This window comes from Schistocerca serialis, chromosome 1 (genome assembly GCF_023864345.2).
Source record: "Schistocerca serialis cubense isolate TAMUIC-IGC-003099 chromosome 1, iqSchSeri2.2, whole genome shotgun sequence".
NCBI lineage: Eukaryota > Metazoa > Arthropoda > Insecta > Orthoptera > Acrididae > Schistocerca > Schistocerca serialis.
Genome location: NC_064638.1, coordinates 25,981,059 through 25,997,142, shown reverse-complemented (window position 1 = coordinate 25,997,142; position 16,084 = coordinate 25,981,059). Strand labels below are relative to the sequence as shown.

General features: G+C 44.9%; 1 protein-coding gene across 8 annotated transcripts in view; it reads left to right on the top strand.

Annotated features, from left to right (window-relative positions):
* LOC126460875 (putative FERM domain-containing protein FRMD8P1) overlaps positions 1-16,084 on the top strand; it is a 330,902-nt gene that overhangs the window by 93,274 nt on the left and 221,544 nt on the right. For all 8 annotated transcript variants that reach the window (XM_050095951.1, XM_050095952.1, XM_050095953.1 and 5 more), the window contains one exon: positions 14,586-14,746. In XM_050095951.1, coding sequence (XP_049951908.1) covers positions 14,586-14,746 — 161 coding nt within the window. The remainder of the gene's footprint in view (positions 1-14,585; positions 14,747-16,084) is intronic.

Sequence of the window (16,084 nt, the reverse complement as noted above, 5' to 3'; positions counted from 1 at the left end):
AATTGTTAGTGATAAGGATCATCGGTCTCTGGTAATAGTTAGCAGCACGGAAAAGAGAGGGAGCGCTGAGGTCTGTGTAGAGTGGGGAGGCTGAGGGAAATTCTGGCGATGGCCCTCCACATCTCCCATGTAGTCCTCTTCAGCCAGTACAATCGTAGTAAGATGGCGTAGCGAAGCAATGCCACTGGCTTGCACAGTGAATATCCAGAACGGGCATACGTTGCTGCTCAGGGTTTGTCACTCTGATATGGTGCTCAGCGGATTTTGAATTTTATTACATTGCCAGTAAGGACAAATGCCTCTGAGCACTGTGGGACTCAACTTCTGAGGTCATCAGTCCCCTAGAACTTAGAACTACTTGAACCTAACTAACCCAAGGACATCACACACATCCATGCCCGAGGCAGAATTCGAACCTGCGACCGTAGCGGTCGCGCAGTTCCGGACTGAAGCGCCTAGAACCGCTCTTCCACACCGGCCGGCAGTAAGGACAAAAACTATTCTAAAGCACATGTGTTTCTTAGGCATCTTAATTATTTGCATTGGATATCTGTAATGAAACTAGTGCAAAGCTATGAAGAGATAAATACAAGGGCAAGTTACTTGTGCGCAAGCATGAGAGCTCAGATGTTGCTATTTTTTTGCTATTAGAAAGTAAGCGATAGCCACGGTGGATTTTTTGTTTTAGTTTTTATCGTGGACGTAACTGTATTTGGGAGCTTATGTCTTAATAAAATGAGCAGCAGCAGTATTGACATATGGGTTTGTAGTACACCAAATGAAAGTGTCCTGAAAAACATTGAATTCAGAGCTGTGACATGCTGCAAATTATCATTCTGCAATATCCACTGCGAGGTGTCTACTTCATTAAGGTGCTGCCAGCGTCAGTGTGATTGGGGTGTTACTCCCAATTGCACATTAGCCATGCTGCCCATAAGACAAGTACCAAAACGATAAAAGTACAATGTTCCAATTACATATTTTATTACGAGAACTCAAATGCTCAACTTCAAGTCCAGTGTACAGTGGGAGTCCTGTCAGGGACTAAGTCCAACCTCACACTGCAGTCCCTATCCCGCTGTAAACACTGTTGAAGAGTGTCCCACTTCAGTCCGGCGCACCGTGTGACTGGGGCGATTGTGATCGGCTGTGGACCCACTCAAAGGCTCTCGGCGATCTCTTGGCTCATGAACTCCAGAACTGCATTCGGGAACTGCGGGCTAGGCTGTGCAGTGCGACTTATACAGGGTGAAAATTATTTAAACCAACAGACTGTTGGAGGTTGCTCGGGATACCAAAACAGATATTTTTCTCTAATGCCATATTTTCTGAGAGGATTCCTGAAAACGGTAGAAGGAGTTTTCTCTGGGTGAAAATTAATTAAAATAACAAACTCTGTGCGGTCGCATTCTAATGTGTTTTCCTATGAAGCACCTTTATATGAGCACTTCAAATCTTACTTACAGTAGACAAAAAGTAACACACACAATTTTTAATTCTTTATTACCAAGAGAAAACAGCATTAACGCAGTTCAGTTACACCAAAAATACTTCCACTGACTTGTAACCAAAGGTTACACCGCTCAGCCATGTTCTTTCTAACACAGTCACAGACTGCAGGAGTGTCGCTAATTTCTCCTACTGCTGCTGCTACTATCTGGACAACCAGTTTCTCTTGTGATTCAACAATGGGTTTTGTAGATCCAAAAAAGTCCAGAGGTGTCAAATCAGAGGATCGAGTAGGCCATGGTGCAGGACCATCTCTGACAGTCCACTTTTCTGGAAACTCTCGGTTCAAGAATCGATGCACTGGACGACTGAAAAGTGCTGGTGTGCCGTCGTGCTGGAACCGAATCCGCCGTCTCGTAGCTAGTGGCATGTCAACCAGCAGTTCTGGCAATGCAGTGACGAGGAAATCGTAATAATTTCGGCCATTTAATGGCCTAGGTAGGAGATATGGCCTAATTAAACAGTCACTAACAACACCTACCCCCCCCCCCCCCCCCCCCACACACACACACATTCAGCTAGTACCGCGCATGATGAGCATCAGTGAATGTGGTAGGTTGATTAAACTCACTCCAAATAAGTTTATTATGGATACTGAGGACCACATCGGTATTTAGCGAACACCAACCATATCAGTGTACTCATTCCAGGTGTATCGCTCCATTAGTAAACGGGTACTGTGCTGGATGAATCTGAAACAGCTAATGTAATTTGGTGTGCAGAATCCAAATCTATCTTCGAACATTTTCAAGCACGTGGTGTTTAATGTTTATATTTAGTTTTCATATGTATTTTGCCATATACTGTTCTTTTGCTTATACACTCCTGGAAATTGAAATAAGAACACCGTGAATTCATTGTCCCAGGAAGGGGAAACTTTATTGACACATTCCTGGGGTCAGATACATCACATGATCACACTGACAGAACCACAGGCACATAGACACAGGCAACAGAGCATGCACAATGTCGGCACTAGTACAGTGTATATCCACCTTTCGCAGCAATGCAGGCTGCTATTCTCCCTTGGAGACGATCGTAGAGATGCTGGATGTAGTCCTGTGGAACGGCTTGCCATGCCATTTCCACCTGGCGCCTCAGTTGGACCAGCGTTCGTGCTGGACGTGCAGACCGCGTGAGACGACGCTTCATCCAGTCCCAAACATGCTCAATGGGGGACAGATCCGGAGATCTTGCTGGCCAGGGTAGTTGACTTACACCTTCTAGAGCACGTTGGGTGGCACGGGATACATGCGGACGTGCATTGTCCTGTTGGAACAGCAAGGTCCCTTGCCGGTCTAGAAATGGTAGAACGATGGGTTCGATGACGGTTTGGATGTACTGTGCACTATTCAGTGTCCCCTCGACGATCACCAGTGGTGTACGGCCAGTGTAGGAGATCGCTCCCCACACCATGATGCCGGGTGTTGGCCCTGTGTGCCTCGGTCGTATGCAGTCCTGATTGTGGCGCTCACCTGCACGGCGCCAAACACCCATACGACCATCATTGGCACCAAGGCAGAAGCGACTCTCATCGCTGAAGACCACACGTCTCCATTCACGCCTGTCGCGACACCACTGGAGGCGGGCTGCACGATGTTGGGGCGTGAGCGGAAGACGGCCTAACGGTGTGCGGGACCGTAGCCCAGCTTCATGGAGACGGTTGCGAATGGTCCTCGCCGATACCCCAGGAGCAACAGTGTCCCTAATTTGCTGGGAAGTGGCGGTGCGGTCCCCTACGGCACTGCGTAGGATCCTACGGTCTTGGCGTGCATCCGTGCGTCGCTGCGGTCCGGTCCCAGGTCGACGGGCACGTGCACCTTCCGCCGACCACTGGCGACAACATCGATGTACTGTGGAGACCTCACGCCCCACGTGTTGAGCAATTCGACGGTACGTCCACCCGGCCTCCCGCATGCCCACTATACGCCCTCGCTCAAAGTCCGTCAACTGCACATACGGTTCACGTCCACGCTGTCGCGGCATGCTACCAGTGTTAAAGACTGCGATGGAGCTCCGTATGGCACGGCAAACTGGCTGACACTGACGGCGGCGGTGCACAAATGCTGCGCAGCTAGCGCCATTCGACGGCCAACACCGCGGTTCCTGGCGTGTCCGCTGTGCCGTGCGTGTGATCATTGCTTGTACAGCCCTCTCGCAGTGTCCGGAGCAAGTATGGTGGGTCTGACACACCGGTGTCAATGTGTTCTTTTTTCCGTTTCCAGGAGTGTATGTCCTTAAATAAAACAGCAGTGCCAGTAGATCTTCAAATTGTCGCTAGATGGCACGTGTGTTAAAGATTAGAAACTTTACTAACCTAATGGCAAGATAATCCATAGTAGAAAAGAGACTTTGTGATGCAGTGCATGTTACAACATACACGGTGCAATTCTAGCTGCATTTACCGCGCCCAACTTATCTCAGATGGATGGATGGATGGATGGATGGATGGATGCAAGATGCCGTATTTCTTGGCTTCCAAAAAGTGCTTGACTCGATACCACAATGATGAGTATCATCAAAAGTTCAGTCCTGTGTAACTTCGAGTGAAACATGCGGTAGGATTGAGCATGCAGCATGTCATGTTGGATGGAAACTCATTGACAGATGTAAAAGTATCTTTAGTTGTATCCCAGGGCGACTCTTGCTGTTTATGTTATTAGTGGCCATGCAGACAGTATTAATGGTAAGCTCAGATGACGCAGTTGTCTAGAATGAAGACTGCCTGGAAGTTTCTGTTACCTCAGTGAGTGTTGGTGGTAACAGCCTGGTTGAAAATACATAAAATGAATTTGGGTGTAACCTGGAGCAGCCACTGAGCACGTGAATGTGGGTTTTCTAGAGGTTCTGTGGCACCGTGGTCAGCCTTGGTTAACTGTGCTGCAAAGCGAATGAATGTGCAGCTACATGGCTGTGAGCTCTTGTACTGGTGCTATTCCAGGTGTATAAGTTGGTTTCACGTGATTGATGTTTTGGAATAAATGCTCGTTTAGGAGGTTATTCTGTTTGAAGTACCCGATTACATTTGAGCTCAAAGTATATTCAAAGATATAGGCCGGTACTTTTGTGGATCGCTTTGCCACCATTGGTCCTGGGAACAGTTTTTGCTTCAGTGGATCTCTGATACATTAAGGTTATAAGAAGGGCTAAGTCCGGAACGAATTCTGTACAGAATTTGATAGGGATTTTGTGGGGCCTTGGAGCTTTGTTAAATTTTAGTGATTTCTTCTGTTTGTCAACGCCATTACCATTAGTAGTCTATATAATTCATTGGTGCAGTGGTGCAAAAACAAAAGTGAGATAAAACTCATAAATTTTCCTCTAAGTAGGACATTTGGAAATGGGGTTTGGCATTTTTGCATTTGCTTTGCTGCACTGAATATCAGTTCCTGTGTTATCTATAAGTTTATGAACACTGACTTTGGCACCATCGACAGTCTTTACATAAGCCAAGAATCTTTTTGGGATTTTGAGAAGTATTTCGATAAGATTCTGTTGCGGTAATTGTCATTAGCTTCGCCCACTGCCTTTCTGACAGCTAAATGGTTTTCAAGTAGCAATTCCTTATCTTTGCTACCATAATGTGTTTTACATCTGTTGTGCAGTAGTCACTGTTTTATCGGAAGTTTCTTTACAGAGGAAGTGTACAATGGGCAGTTCCTCCTATCACAGACTGCAGGTACATATGTGAATTAGGTATATATTCATCCAGTGCTTGGTCATCTGGTCTTCTAAACTTTCTGAATGTTTCACATTCCTGATTGAAATATAACACTACTGCCCCTTTGTGTATTGTGTTAAGGACCTAGATGTTTCCCTTTTTTGGGCTGCCTTTTGTACTTCATTAATCATTGTTGTTACAAGTGTCTTACGGTCGCTGATACCAGTTGCTGTGTGGACATCGTCTAGGAGGTCAGCTGCAATTTTTCCCGTTAGAACCAATATATCTCCATCAAGAACGCACTTCCAAAGCATCTATTCTAGGTAACTTTCACAGAAAGCATTTAGCAATGTTTCACAGGGTGTCTTGTCACTCGTACCACATATAAAAATTTAATTATTCCAATTGATTGTAGGATCATTAAGGTCTCGTCCGATGATGGCAGAACACAAACTGATGTGCCGAAATGTAATGACCGCTCCCCCCCCCCCTCCCCCTTTCCCTCCGCCACCACCAGCAGGCCGAATGTCACTCAGTGGCGTTGCGGGTGCATTACACGGTAAGGGGTGTACGTAAGCGGGTCACAAACAAACGGGAATCAGAGTAATGATACGCGGCACAAATGGGGAAAACCTCTGACATGAGCGACAGTGACGGGTGGCAGATTGTTATGGCTCGGCTTCTGGAAACGAGCGTCTCGGAAATGCTGAACCAGATCGTTTCTGCAAACGCTGCTGTCGAGAGAATCTGTGGAAAGTGGTAAAGCGATGTGGAAACCACAAGTAAGCGACAATGTGTCGGACATCCACGTCTCGTCGCCGAATGTTGAGGTCGGAGACTCGCCATTCTGTGAAGCAGGACAGGTGTGACTTGGGGCAGACCTGATGGCGGAGTACAGCGCTGGCTGGTGCACACGCGGCTCTGCAGCAGGTGGCCCCTACATGTTCCCACCTCGTTCCAACTGCAGTGAGCACTTTGTCACCAAGATTGGACCACGGATCAATGGGAATGTTTTGCGTGGTTGGAGGAGTCACGCTTCTTACTACATCAGCTCGACGATCTCGTCCGTGTACACTGTCGTGCAGGGAAACGGCCGCTCAAAATACACTACTGGCCGTTAAAATTGCTACACCAAGAAGAAATGCAGATGATAAACGGGCATTAATTGGACAAATATTTTATACTAGAACTGACATGTGATTACGCAATTTGGAAGCATAGATCCTGAGAAATTAGTACCCAGAACAACCACCTGTGGCCGTAATAACGGCCTTGATACGCCTGGGCATTGAGTCAAACAGAGCTTGGATGGCGTGCACAGGTACAGCTGCCCATGCAGCTTCAACACGATACCACAGTTCATCAAGGGTAGTGACTGGCGTATTCTGACGAGCCAGTTGCTCGCCCACCATTGACCAGACATTTACAATTGGTGAGATATCTGGAGAATGTGGTGGCCTGGGCAGCAGTCGAATATTTTCTGTATCCAAAAAGGCCTGTACAGGACGTGCAACATGCGGTCATGCATTATCCTGCTGAAATGTACGGTTTCGCAGGGATCGAATGCAGTGTAGAGCCACGGGTCGTAACACATCTGAAATATAACGTCCACTGTTCAAAGTGGCGTCAATGCGAACAAGAGGTGACCGAGACGTGTAACTAATGGCACCTTATACCATCACGCCAGGTGATACGCAGTATGGCGATGACGAATCCACGCTTCCAATGTGCGTTCTCCGCGATGTCGCCAAACACGGATGCGACCATCATGATGCTGTAAACGAACCTGGATTCATCCGAAAAAATGACTTTTGCCATTCGTGCACCCAGGTTCGTCGTCGAGTACTCCATCGCAGGCGCTCCTGTCTGTGATGCAGCGTCAATGGTAACCGCAACCATGGTCTCCGAGCTGATAGTCCATACTGCTGCAAACGTCGTCGAACTGTTCGTGCAGATGGTTGTTGTCTTGCAAATGTCCCCATCTGTTGACTCAGGAATCGAGACGTGGCTGCACGATCCGTTACAGCCATGTGGATAAGATTCCTGTCATCTCGCCTGCTAGCGATACGAGGCCGTTGGGATCCAGCACGGCGTTCCGTATTACCCTCCTGAACCCACCGATTCCATATTCTACTAACAGTCATTGGATCTCGACAAGCGCGAGCAGAAATGTCGCGATATGATAAACCGCAATCGCAATAGGCTACAATCCGACCTTTATCAAAGTCGGAAACGAAATGGTACGCATTTCTCCTCCTTACACGAGGCATCACAACAACGTTTCACCAGGCAACGCCGGTCAACTGCTGTTTGTGTATGAGAAATCGGTTGGAAACTTTCCTCATGTCAGCACGTTGTAGGTGTCGCCACCGGCGCCAATCTAGTGTGAATGCTATGAAAAGCTAATCATTTGCATATCACAGCATATTCTTCCTGTCGGTTTAATTTCGCGTCTGTAGCACGTCATCTTCGTAATGTTTCAATTTTAATGGCCAGTAGTGTATGTACTGCACTGTGGACACAGGCCAACGAGGACGCTAGTATGGAATGGCTAGCTGCTGCATAATAGATGCGTACAGAGGTGATTGCTTAGCAGTTACTTGTGCATCCTACCTTGGAATACTGCTCTTGTATGTGTGAGCAATACTGAGGACGTAATGTAACATCGAACACGTTCGAAGAAGGGTGGCGTGTATTGTAAATAATTTGACTCACGGAACAGCATTGCGGATATGTTGGAGAACGTGACTCCGCAAACGTTTGGAGATAAATGGCAGTTATACTGTGAAAACGTGCTTACAAAATTGTGAATACTAGTATTAAGTGACCAGTAGAAAACCTGCTTACAAAATCGTGAATACTAGTATTAAGTGACCAGTAGGAAACCTGCTTACAAAACTGTGAATACTAGTATTAAGTGACCAGTAGTCGTCTTGCATGTGATGAGGAAGGGTGAGTGGGAGCAGCTCAATAAACAACCAGAGTCCGTTTCCCTCGCGATGGCAGCACACTGTCATAGCATTATAGTACACACCTCAACAGCAGCTACCACGGAGAAGCTGGATTTTGATACAGTGTCGGTGCCAGAAGACCCGTGGCGTCTGCACTGCAAAGGCTTCGGACTGCATCTTGGGCGCGACATGATTTAAACAATGGAAGGCAACGGGAAACCACGACTGTTATTTGCATCTCCAGGGGGGGGGGGGGGGGGGGGGGTCTGATAGGAGCCTCACTTCAGAATGCGCAGATCAGCCTAAACCATCTGCGAATCATTTAACGCATAGCAGCCTGAATTGTGCAGACATGTAAGCTTCCTATAGTGGAGGGAGAAATGCATGTTCGTGATGTAGGTGTACTTGAAATCAGCATGACAAACTGGAAATGGTGTGGTCACTTTGTGATCCATGTAAAGAATACGGTGTATTTTTTTGGAAGTGAGGGTAGTAGTATAAATTGCAAACCTGGGTAATCCAGTCAGTGTTACCAGCCCATTTGTCATAGAATAATTTCCACTAAAATTAATGCTTCTCTTTACATGATCAAAATCATTCGGGTTTACGCTCCTACAGCAGATTCATCGAACATAGAAAACGATGAGTTTCGTGAGCTGCTAGACCACCATCAGAAAGATACCGAAAAAGGAAACATTAGACTACCAGAGTGATTTTAATGCGAAGACAGGGGAGACTGCATACGCTGGGCATACGAGACCTGTGGCTGGGCTTCACGGCTCGGGACTGAGAAATGAACGTACGGAGCAGATACTGGAATCTCGTGCCAACAACAACTTATCCAATCGAATACCCTTCTCCAACATCATCCACAACGTCATTGCATATAGATTTCTTCTGGCGATAGCGACAGTAATCTCACTGATTTCATTTCGGTGAGGCAACATTGCCATTGTTTGGTCCTGTATCAGTAACCATACAACGCTATCCTTGGAAGGATAAAATTGAAATTGATCAATAACGTAACAGTAAGACAAGTTCATGTTACAGAAAAAACAGTCTCGGAGATTTTGGTGAAAGAATAAGACCGAAAGTCAAGCAAGTAATGGAAGAAGATGTAGCCTCCCCCCCCCCCCCCCCCCCAATCGTGAGACACAATGAAGGAAATAAACACTTTGTCTCTTCCTGAGAGATCCCTCAAGCAAAGCACCCCCAGATTTCGAGCACACCTCTACTGCTGATCAGAGAGAGGAGCGCTCTGTACAGACGCGGCACACATGCTGCCCAGCTTGAAAGAGCGTACAAAGTACTTAGCTGCAAACCACAGCACAGCTGCTCAGCTGTCAAGACACAGTATCTCACCGCTATTTGTAATAATGCAGACCAGCATCATGAGCTAAAGCTAAAGCATGGCCTTTCCACGAATGTAAACAGATTTACCTGGGAGTTCAAAGCGCGCACATGGTTCATAGAAGATGTAAATGGCAATCTCAATACTGACATGACAGAAACGATAAGTGAAAACAACTCTGTGAAACCCTGTATTGCAAAAGAACCAATATCGACGAAGAAAACATTTACGTGGAATCAGATACGGAACGTAATATTCTACCTCAGTGAAATTGAAAATACCATCAAGCATTTCAAAAACAACAAAGTCGCAGTTATAGATAGCGGTCCCAGGAAATGCTAACTGTGATGGGAGAAGAAGGCATACATGTTTTACATTTAATAATGTAATATGGTTCAAATGGCTCTGAGCACTATGGGACTTAGCTTCTGAGGTCATCAGTCCCCTAGAACTTAGAACTACTTAAACCACCTAACTAAGCTAAGGACATCACACACATCCATGCCCGAGGCAGGATTCGAACCTGCGACCGTAGCGGTCACGCGGTTCCAGACTGTAGCGCCTAGAACCGCACGGCCACCCCGACCGGCTAATATGTAATATGGTTTAGGAAACTGGTGAAAGGCGTAAAGACTGGACTATATCTGTCCTAATTCCTCTTCACAAAAAGGCTCACCTAAGGACTGCTCCAATTAATGGACTATAGTAATAACATCACTTGTTAGCAAAGTCCTCGTGTACATAACGTATCAACCAATCTCTATAGAAATGCCTGCAGTCTCAGATATCAGCACAACAAGTAGATTTTGTGACACATAAATATGCTTGAGAGACAGTCTTGAATTTGAGGCAGATAACTGAAAAATGTCATGAGTTCTGCGTCCCAGCCTACATTCGTTTCCTAGATCACAAAGTCTTTGATTGTGTTGTTTAGGACAAGTTGTGGTATGTGCTCAATGAGTTTTGGGTTCCTAAACACCTTAAAACGTCTTTACAACAGTCATACTGCAACAATAAAGGCGCATGGTGAATACTCGCAGTTTTTCAATGTGACAAATGGAGTCAGGCAAGGTTGTCTACTGTCAGCTCTGTATACTCTAACATCCACTCAGAGCTAGTCATCAGGGGTGCACTTGGTGGCTGGGATGTTGAAATTTCAATTAGCCACAGGGAAATCGACAATCTATAATTTGCTGGTGATACTACCCTTATGGCAGGAAGTGAGAGAGAACTGATCTGTTCTCCAGAGTTAAAACTATTTGTTTTAATTTTGGTGTAGAGGTAAACATGAATAAGATTAAACTGATGGTTATTAATTGCCATGGTTTAAATCAAATGCCGCTTACAGGTCCCTTAAATGATCTTACAGGTTCCTTAAATGATCTGGAAATAGGGAATGATTGTCGATATCTAGGATCCCTCGTCAGTGACACAAGAAAGTGTGATAAGGAAATAAAAAGACAAATCAGCCTTGGCTGAGTCGCAGTGGTTAAATTGACTAAGGTCTGGCAGAATTGGGTAACATCCGAAACAACAAAAATATTCTTGATGGAATCATTGGTGTTGCTTGCGTTATTGTACGGCTGCAACACGTGAACCATGAAAGCTAGAGGCGAGAAAAAAACATGCCTTTGAGATGTGGTGCTGGCAGAAGGCTACACTTACTGTGGACAGAAAGAAGAAAGAAAGAAGAAATAATGCTTCCATTATGGAAGAGCTTAGCACTAGACGTAGTGTATCATCCTGTGCTAGTCAAACATAATTCCACTTCCTTGGGAACATTTTAAGGGTAGAAGGGGGATAATTTAAAAAAGATCATCTTGCAAGGCAAAATGTAAGGCAAAAGACAACAATGAAGAGCAGCAAGTAGATCACTGGATCAAGCAAAGAACAGTGCCGGCCTGCTGCTTCACCTTGTCGTAAGAAGAGTGGAAGATTGCTGTGGATGGCAATGTGTGATCGGAGATTCATTTATTTAAGAAATGAATAAAGAGATGAGGTTGTGATACTCAGAAATGAGTAACTTGTTGTTGTTTTTGATTATGATGTTGATGATGATGTTGTAAGAAGCAACTGCTACATCCATTTAAAGTAGTTTGGTCCATGTTTCTACTACTACTACCATTACTACTACTGCTGCTGCTAATAATAGTAATAATAATAATAATAAATATTTATAGGGGATGTAATCATATTTCAGTACCACTGCCCACCTCAGAATCGATAGCTGCCGCTTTAGAGAACGACTAGACTGTGTGTTAGTGGTTCATGCGTGAACTTTAACTGTGGGCAGTAGTAATATGACCACTGAGTGGTTTACGGAACGCTAACTGTGGCATTGCCAGAAACAATTAAAACTTCCGCTATAGTAGTTATAGCAGAAGTTATATGCAGAAGTACTGTCCAGTCTCATAGTCCATACGCTGTAGTACTGTAGGACATATTCAGAGCTCAGACATCATGAGGTGTGTCTCACAGAAGATCGCCTCCACGCCAATCAAGATGGAATCCGAAAATATCGATCAAGTTAAAGCCGGCCTGCACTTTCCTCGCATGACCTGAAAGGCGGTGTTCAGGGCAATCAGGTTATGCTGTATTTCTGAACTGCTGGGAAGAATTTGATTCTGTTCCACACTGAAAATCATCAAGAACAGCAGGGTCGTATGTGGCATCAAACAAAAATTGTAACTGGATTGAGGATTTCTTTGCAGGCTGGACACAACATATTAAGTGGAGAGTCATCAATGGAAGTAGAAGTGCTACGAAATTGATTCACTTTTCGCTACTCTGGATTGATCTCAGATGCTTGTGACAAATGAAAATTTGTGACGCAGTGGGGCTCGAACCCAGACTTCCCACTTATCGCCAGCGGTCGCCCAACCACTTCGGCTACCCGAGCACGCCTACATATCTCGTGGAGTCCGCAACCCTTATACTCTTACAGGGAGACACAAATATTTTATCGTCAATTTAGCCTGCTGAGGCATGGATACATTATTGATGATTGTAATATCTGTGTTAATACTGTGTCTGTATCTTCAAATTACAATGCCCGTGGATTTGAGTTCCAGTTCGGCACAAATTATCATTCGTCACAAACAGCAGACGTCAATACGGATTCTCAAAATACAAATCAGTTTCGCATTATTTACGGCAATTGTAATCGTCAGAATAGTCTCTGTTCATTCAGACATGCAGGCGTGTCGAAAGGACATTGTAATGTGAAGATACAGACACTGTATAAAGACAGACATTGTAACTATGAAAAAAAGAAAAGGTAGCTTCAAGCATGGTTCGGCGATGTCTGTTCGAGATCTTTTATCAAATACTACGGAAAAAATACTCTACAAATATCCTCTCAGAGCTTGATAATGTTAGGCAACTTGTTTTAAATGTTCAGAAATAATTTCCTGTTTTCTCTCTTTGTCCATGTTCAGCAGTTTGGCTATGTTTGATACGATCAATATTTCTGTATTCTTTACATATAACCTATGAATTAAAGATGTGGTTCAACTTAGGCTACCATATTTAAGACTCAGTTTCTCCTCACGTACCAGAAGCGCGTGACCTGTTGTGAAATTCAGATTCATTTTCCCGGTGTCCTTTCTGAGCTGCATTTTCCTCTGTTCATTGTGTGAAAGCCCTTGGTTCGATATTTGTACACCAGATACTGGGCAGTGCGCATCAGTTATTTGATCTGTATGTAATTTGCTCGTTTGTACCAGAATGACTCCTTCACCTTGCACTCAAGTAGACACTGTTTCAACACTTCTAGACGGATCAGTATTGTGTGCTGGAACGGTATTTGGACGTGGGACGTGTTCTTTGCGGGTACTGAGCGATCTTACTGACTGTGAGCATCCGAGCATGATCCTACTTAGGTACGCAGAAGTACTTCTGTGAGGTTTGGGAAGTAAAAGAGCAGTACTTTCATAATTTTAGCTGTGAGGGGGAATCACGAGCCGTGACTCGCTAGCTCAGTTGGTTCAAGTGCCAGACTGAAACATGATTTTAATCCGTGAGGAAATTTCACCCACTGGTATCATCGCAGTCCTGTAAAATTTCATCAGTTGTCTTTTCTAATCTGGGTTTTTAGCACTCTACTTAAATTGTACCTCAAATTGTGTTAAATTTTAAGTTGTGCGTAATATGAGTTTCCAGGGGCAGATGTGGACTCTGACCACAATCTATTGGTTATGAACTGTAGATTAAAACTGAAGAAACTGCAAAAAGGTGGGAATTTAAGGTGCTGGGACCTGGATAAAGTCGTTTTTGAAAGTATTTGTATGGAGTGTAGCCATGTACGGAAGTGAAACATGGACTATAAACAGTTTAGACAAGAAGAGAATAGAAGCTTTCGAAATGTGGTGCTACAGAAGAATGCTGAAGATTAGATGGGTAGATCACATAACTAATGAGGAGGTATTGAACAGAATTGGGGAGAAGAGGAGTTTGTGGCACAACTTGACTAGAAGAAGGGATCGGTTGGTAGGACATGTTCTGAGGCATCAAGGGATCACCACTTTAGTTCTGGAGGGCATGGTGGAGGGTAAAAATCGTAGAGGGAGACCAAGAGATGAATACACTAAGCAGATTCAGAAGGATGTAAGTTGCAGTAGGTACTGGGAGATGAAGGAGTTTGCACAGGATAGAGTAGCATGGAGAGCTGCATCAAACCAGTCTCAGGACTGAAGACAACAACAACAACAACAACAACAACATGAATTTCGTCAAAGGGTTAAACTGTAGATTCAACAGAGATAAACTTGTCGAAATGTTTAACAGGTGTCTATTATTTACAACCAAATTGCAGCAAGCTAGTGATCTGCCACAAGAAGACGGAGAGCATAAGAAGACAGAGACTGTATTACTGATAAGAGGTATCGCGATCGTATTTTTACATTACTTTCATTAATTGAAACTGTGTTTGTTATGACATATCTTCAGAGCTCGGAACTGTTACTTGGTTGTACACACAACTAATCATGCAGTGTTTGTAAAAGCACGTTATGTGGTAGACGCAGGCCAAATGAATGTTCAATATTTATTGTTTGCAAAATGGTTTCTTAAAAGATATGTGTTGTCTAACTTATTATTTTTGCTTTCGTTTCAGATGGTTCCACTTGTTACTGTGACATCGTCCATTAATAAGATATGCAGGATGGACTCTCATCAAACTGAAAATACCCAGAATTACATTACCGTCATACCTATTGAGTACCCGAGAAGCAGGGTGTACCCTCAAACACAGGAATATGTGGTCGATCAGTACAGGTAAAGTTACAAAATCGTTAAGACTTTAGTGGCCGCTTGTTAATAAACTGCCTGTTGGCTTCTGTCTTGAGTTCTTCGACCGAAGTTCGTCTGATGAATTTCCTGACATTTCGCCAGCATGAACGGCTGGCATTCTCAAAGTTTCACCCTCCATTGCCGGTGGTGAACTGGAGCCGAGCTCGCGACCGCAGACTATATGTACCTGGCGCGCCAACGTCCGAGGGCTTCTCCGCGGTCATTTCCGGTGCGGTTCTCCTCTTGCTACCTGCGACGGTCGTTCTCTTCAGCACGGGAAGTCAGCATCCGTTTACCTCTAGGCTTTCTTCTTTCTTGTTGAAGCTACTTTCGTGTTTGTGTATTTCTGTAGCTTCCTTGAACAAGCGCGTGTGATAGCTCTTCTCTACAGCCAGAATTTCCGTGTCGTCTAGTTTTACTACGTGGTCAGCCTCACACAGCGCTGCCACGGCCGAATTCTCCACCTTCCCCAACCTGCAAAGCCGTTGAGTTCTGTGATCCTGGGACTGATCGATCGTCCAGTCATTCCAACATAAATTTTCCGCGTGTGGGTGGTATGCGGTGTATTCCCGACATTGCAAGTGGGTCCCTTTTCTCTTTTGCCAATCTGAAACACTCTTTGATCTTCTCAGTCGGTTTGTAAATAGTCTTTATGTCGTGTTTGAGCGATATACGGCCGATTCTGTCCGTCACGCTGGAAATGTATGGCAGAAAGGCCGTACCCGACATTTCTTTTTCTGCTTTGTCACTTGGCCCGTGTTTGGCTCTGTTATACTTCTAATTTAACTTGTGGAGTATCCATTGCTCCTCAGAACACTTTCCAGGCGTGCATTTCGCGTCTGAGTTGCTGCGGCTCACATTTTCGTCTTGCTCGCGTTACGAACGTATACTGATCGTGCCTCTTTTCTGGCTCCGGTGGTGAATTGATAGTTTGTGCAGGTATCGGTCCGTATGTGTCGGTTTTCGATACGTGCTGTGTACCAGGTTTTCAGCATCCCTTGTGACCAGCACAACTAGAAATGGCAGTTTTTTGGCCTTTTCTATTCCATGGTAAATTTTGTGTTGGCATGGAGGCTGTTCAGGTGTCTTAGAAAGTCAGCGAACTTGTCCTCACCATGGCTTGACACAACTGAGGTATCACCGACGTATCTGTACCACACCTTAGGTTTGCAAGATACCGAATCCAGTGCTTCTGCTTCGAAATGTTCCATGAAGAAGCTGGCCACCACTGGTCTAAAGGAATACCCATGGCGACGCCTTCCAACTGTTTGTAGAAGTTGCTATTCTGCGGGAAATAGCTCATGGCGAGACATGCATGAAAGA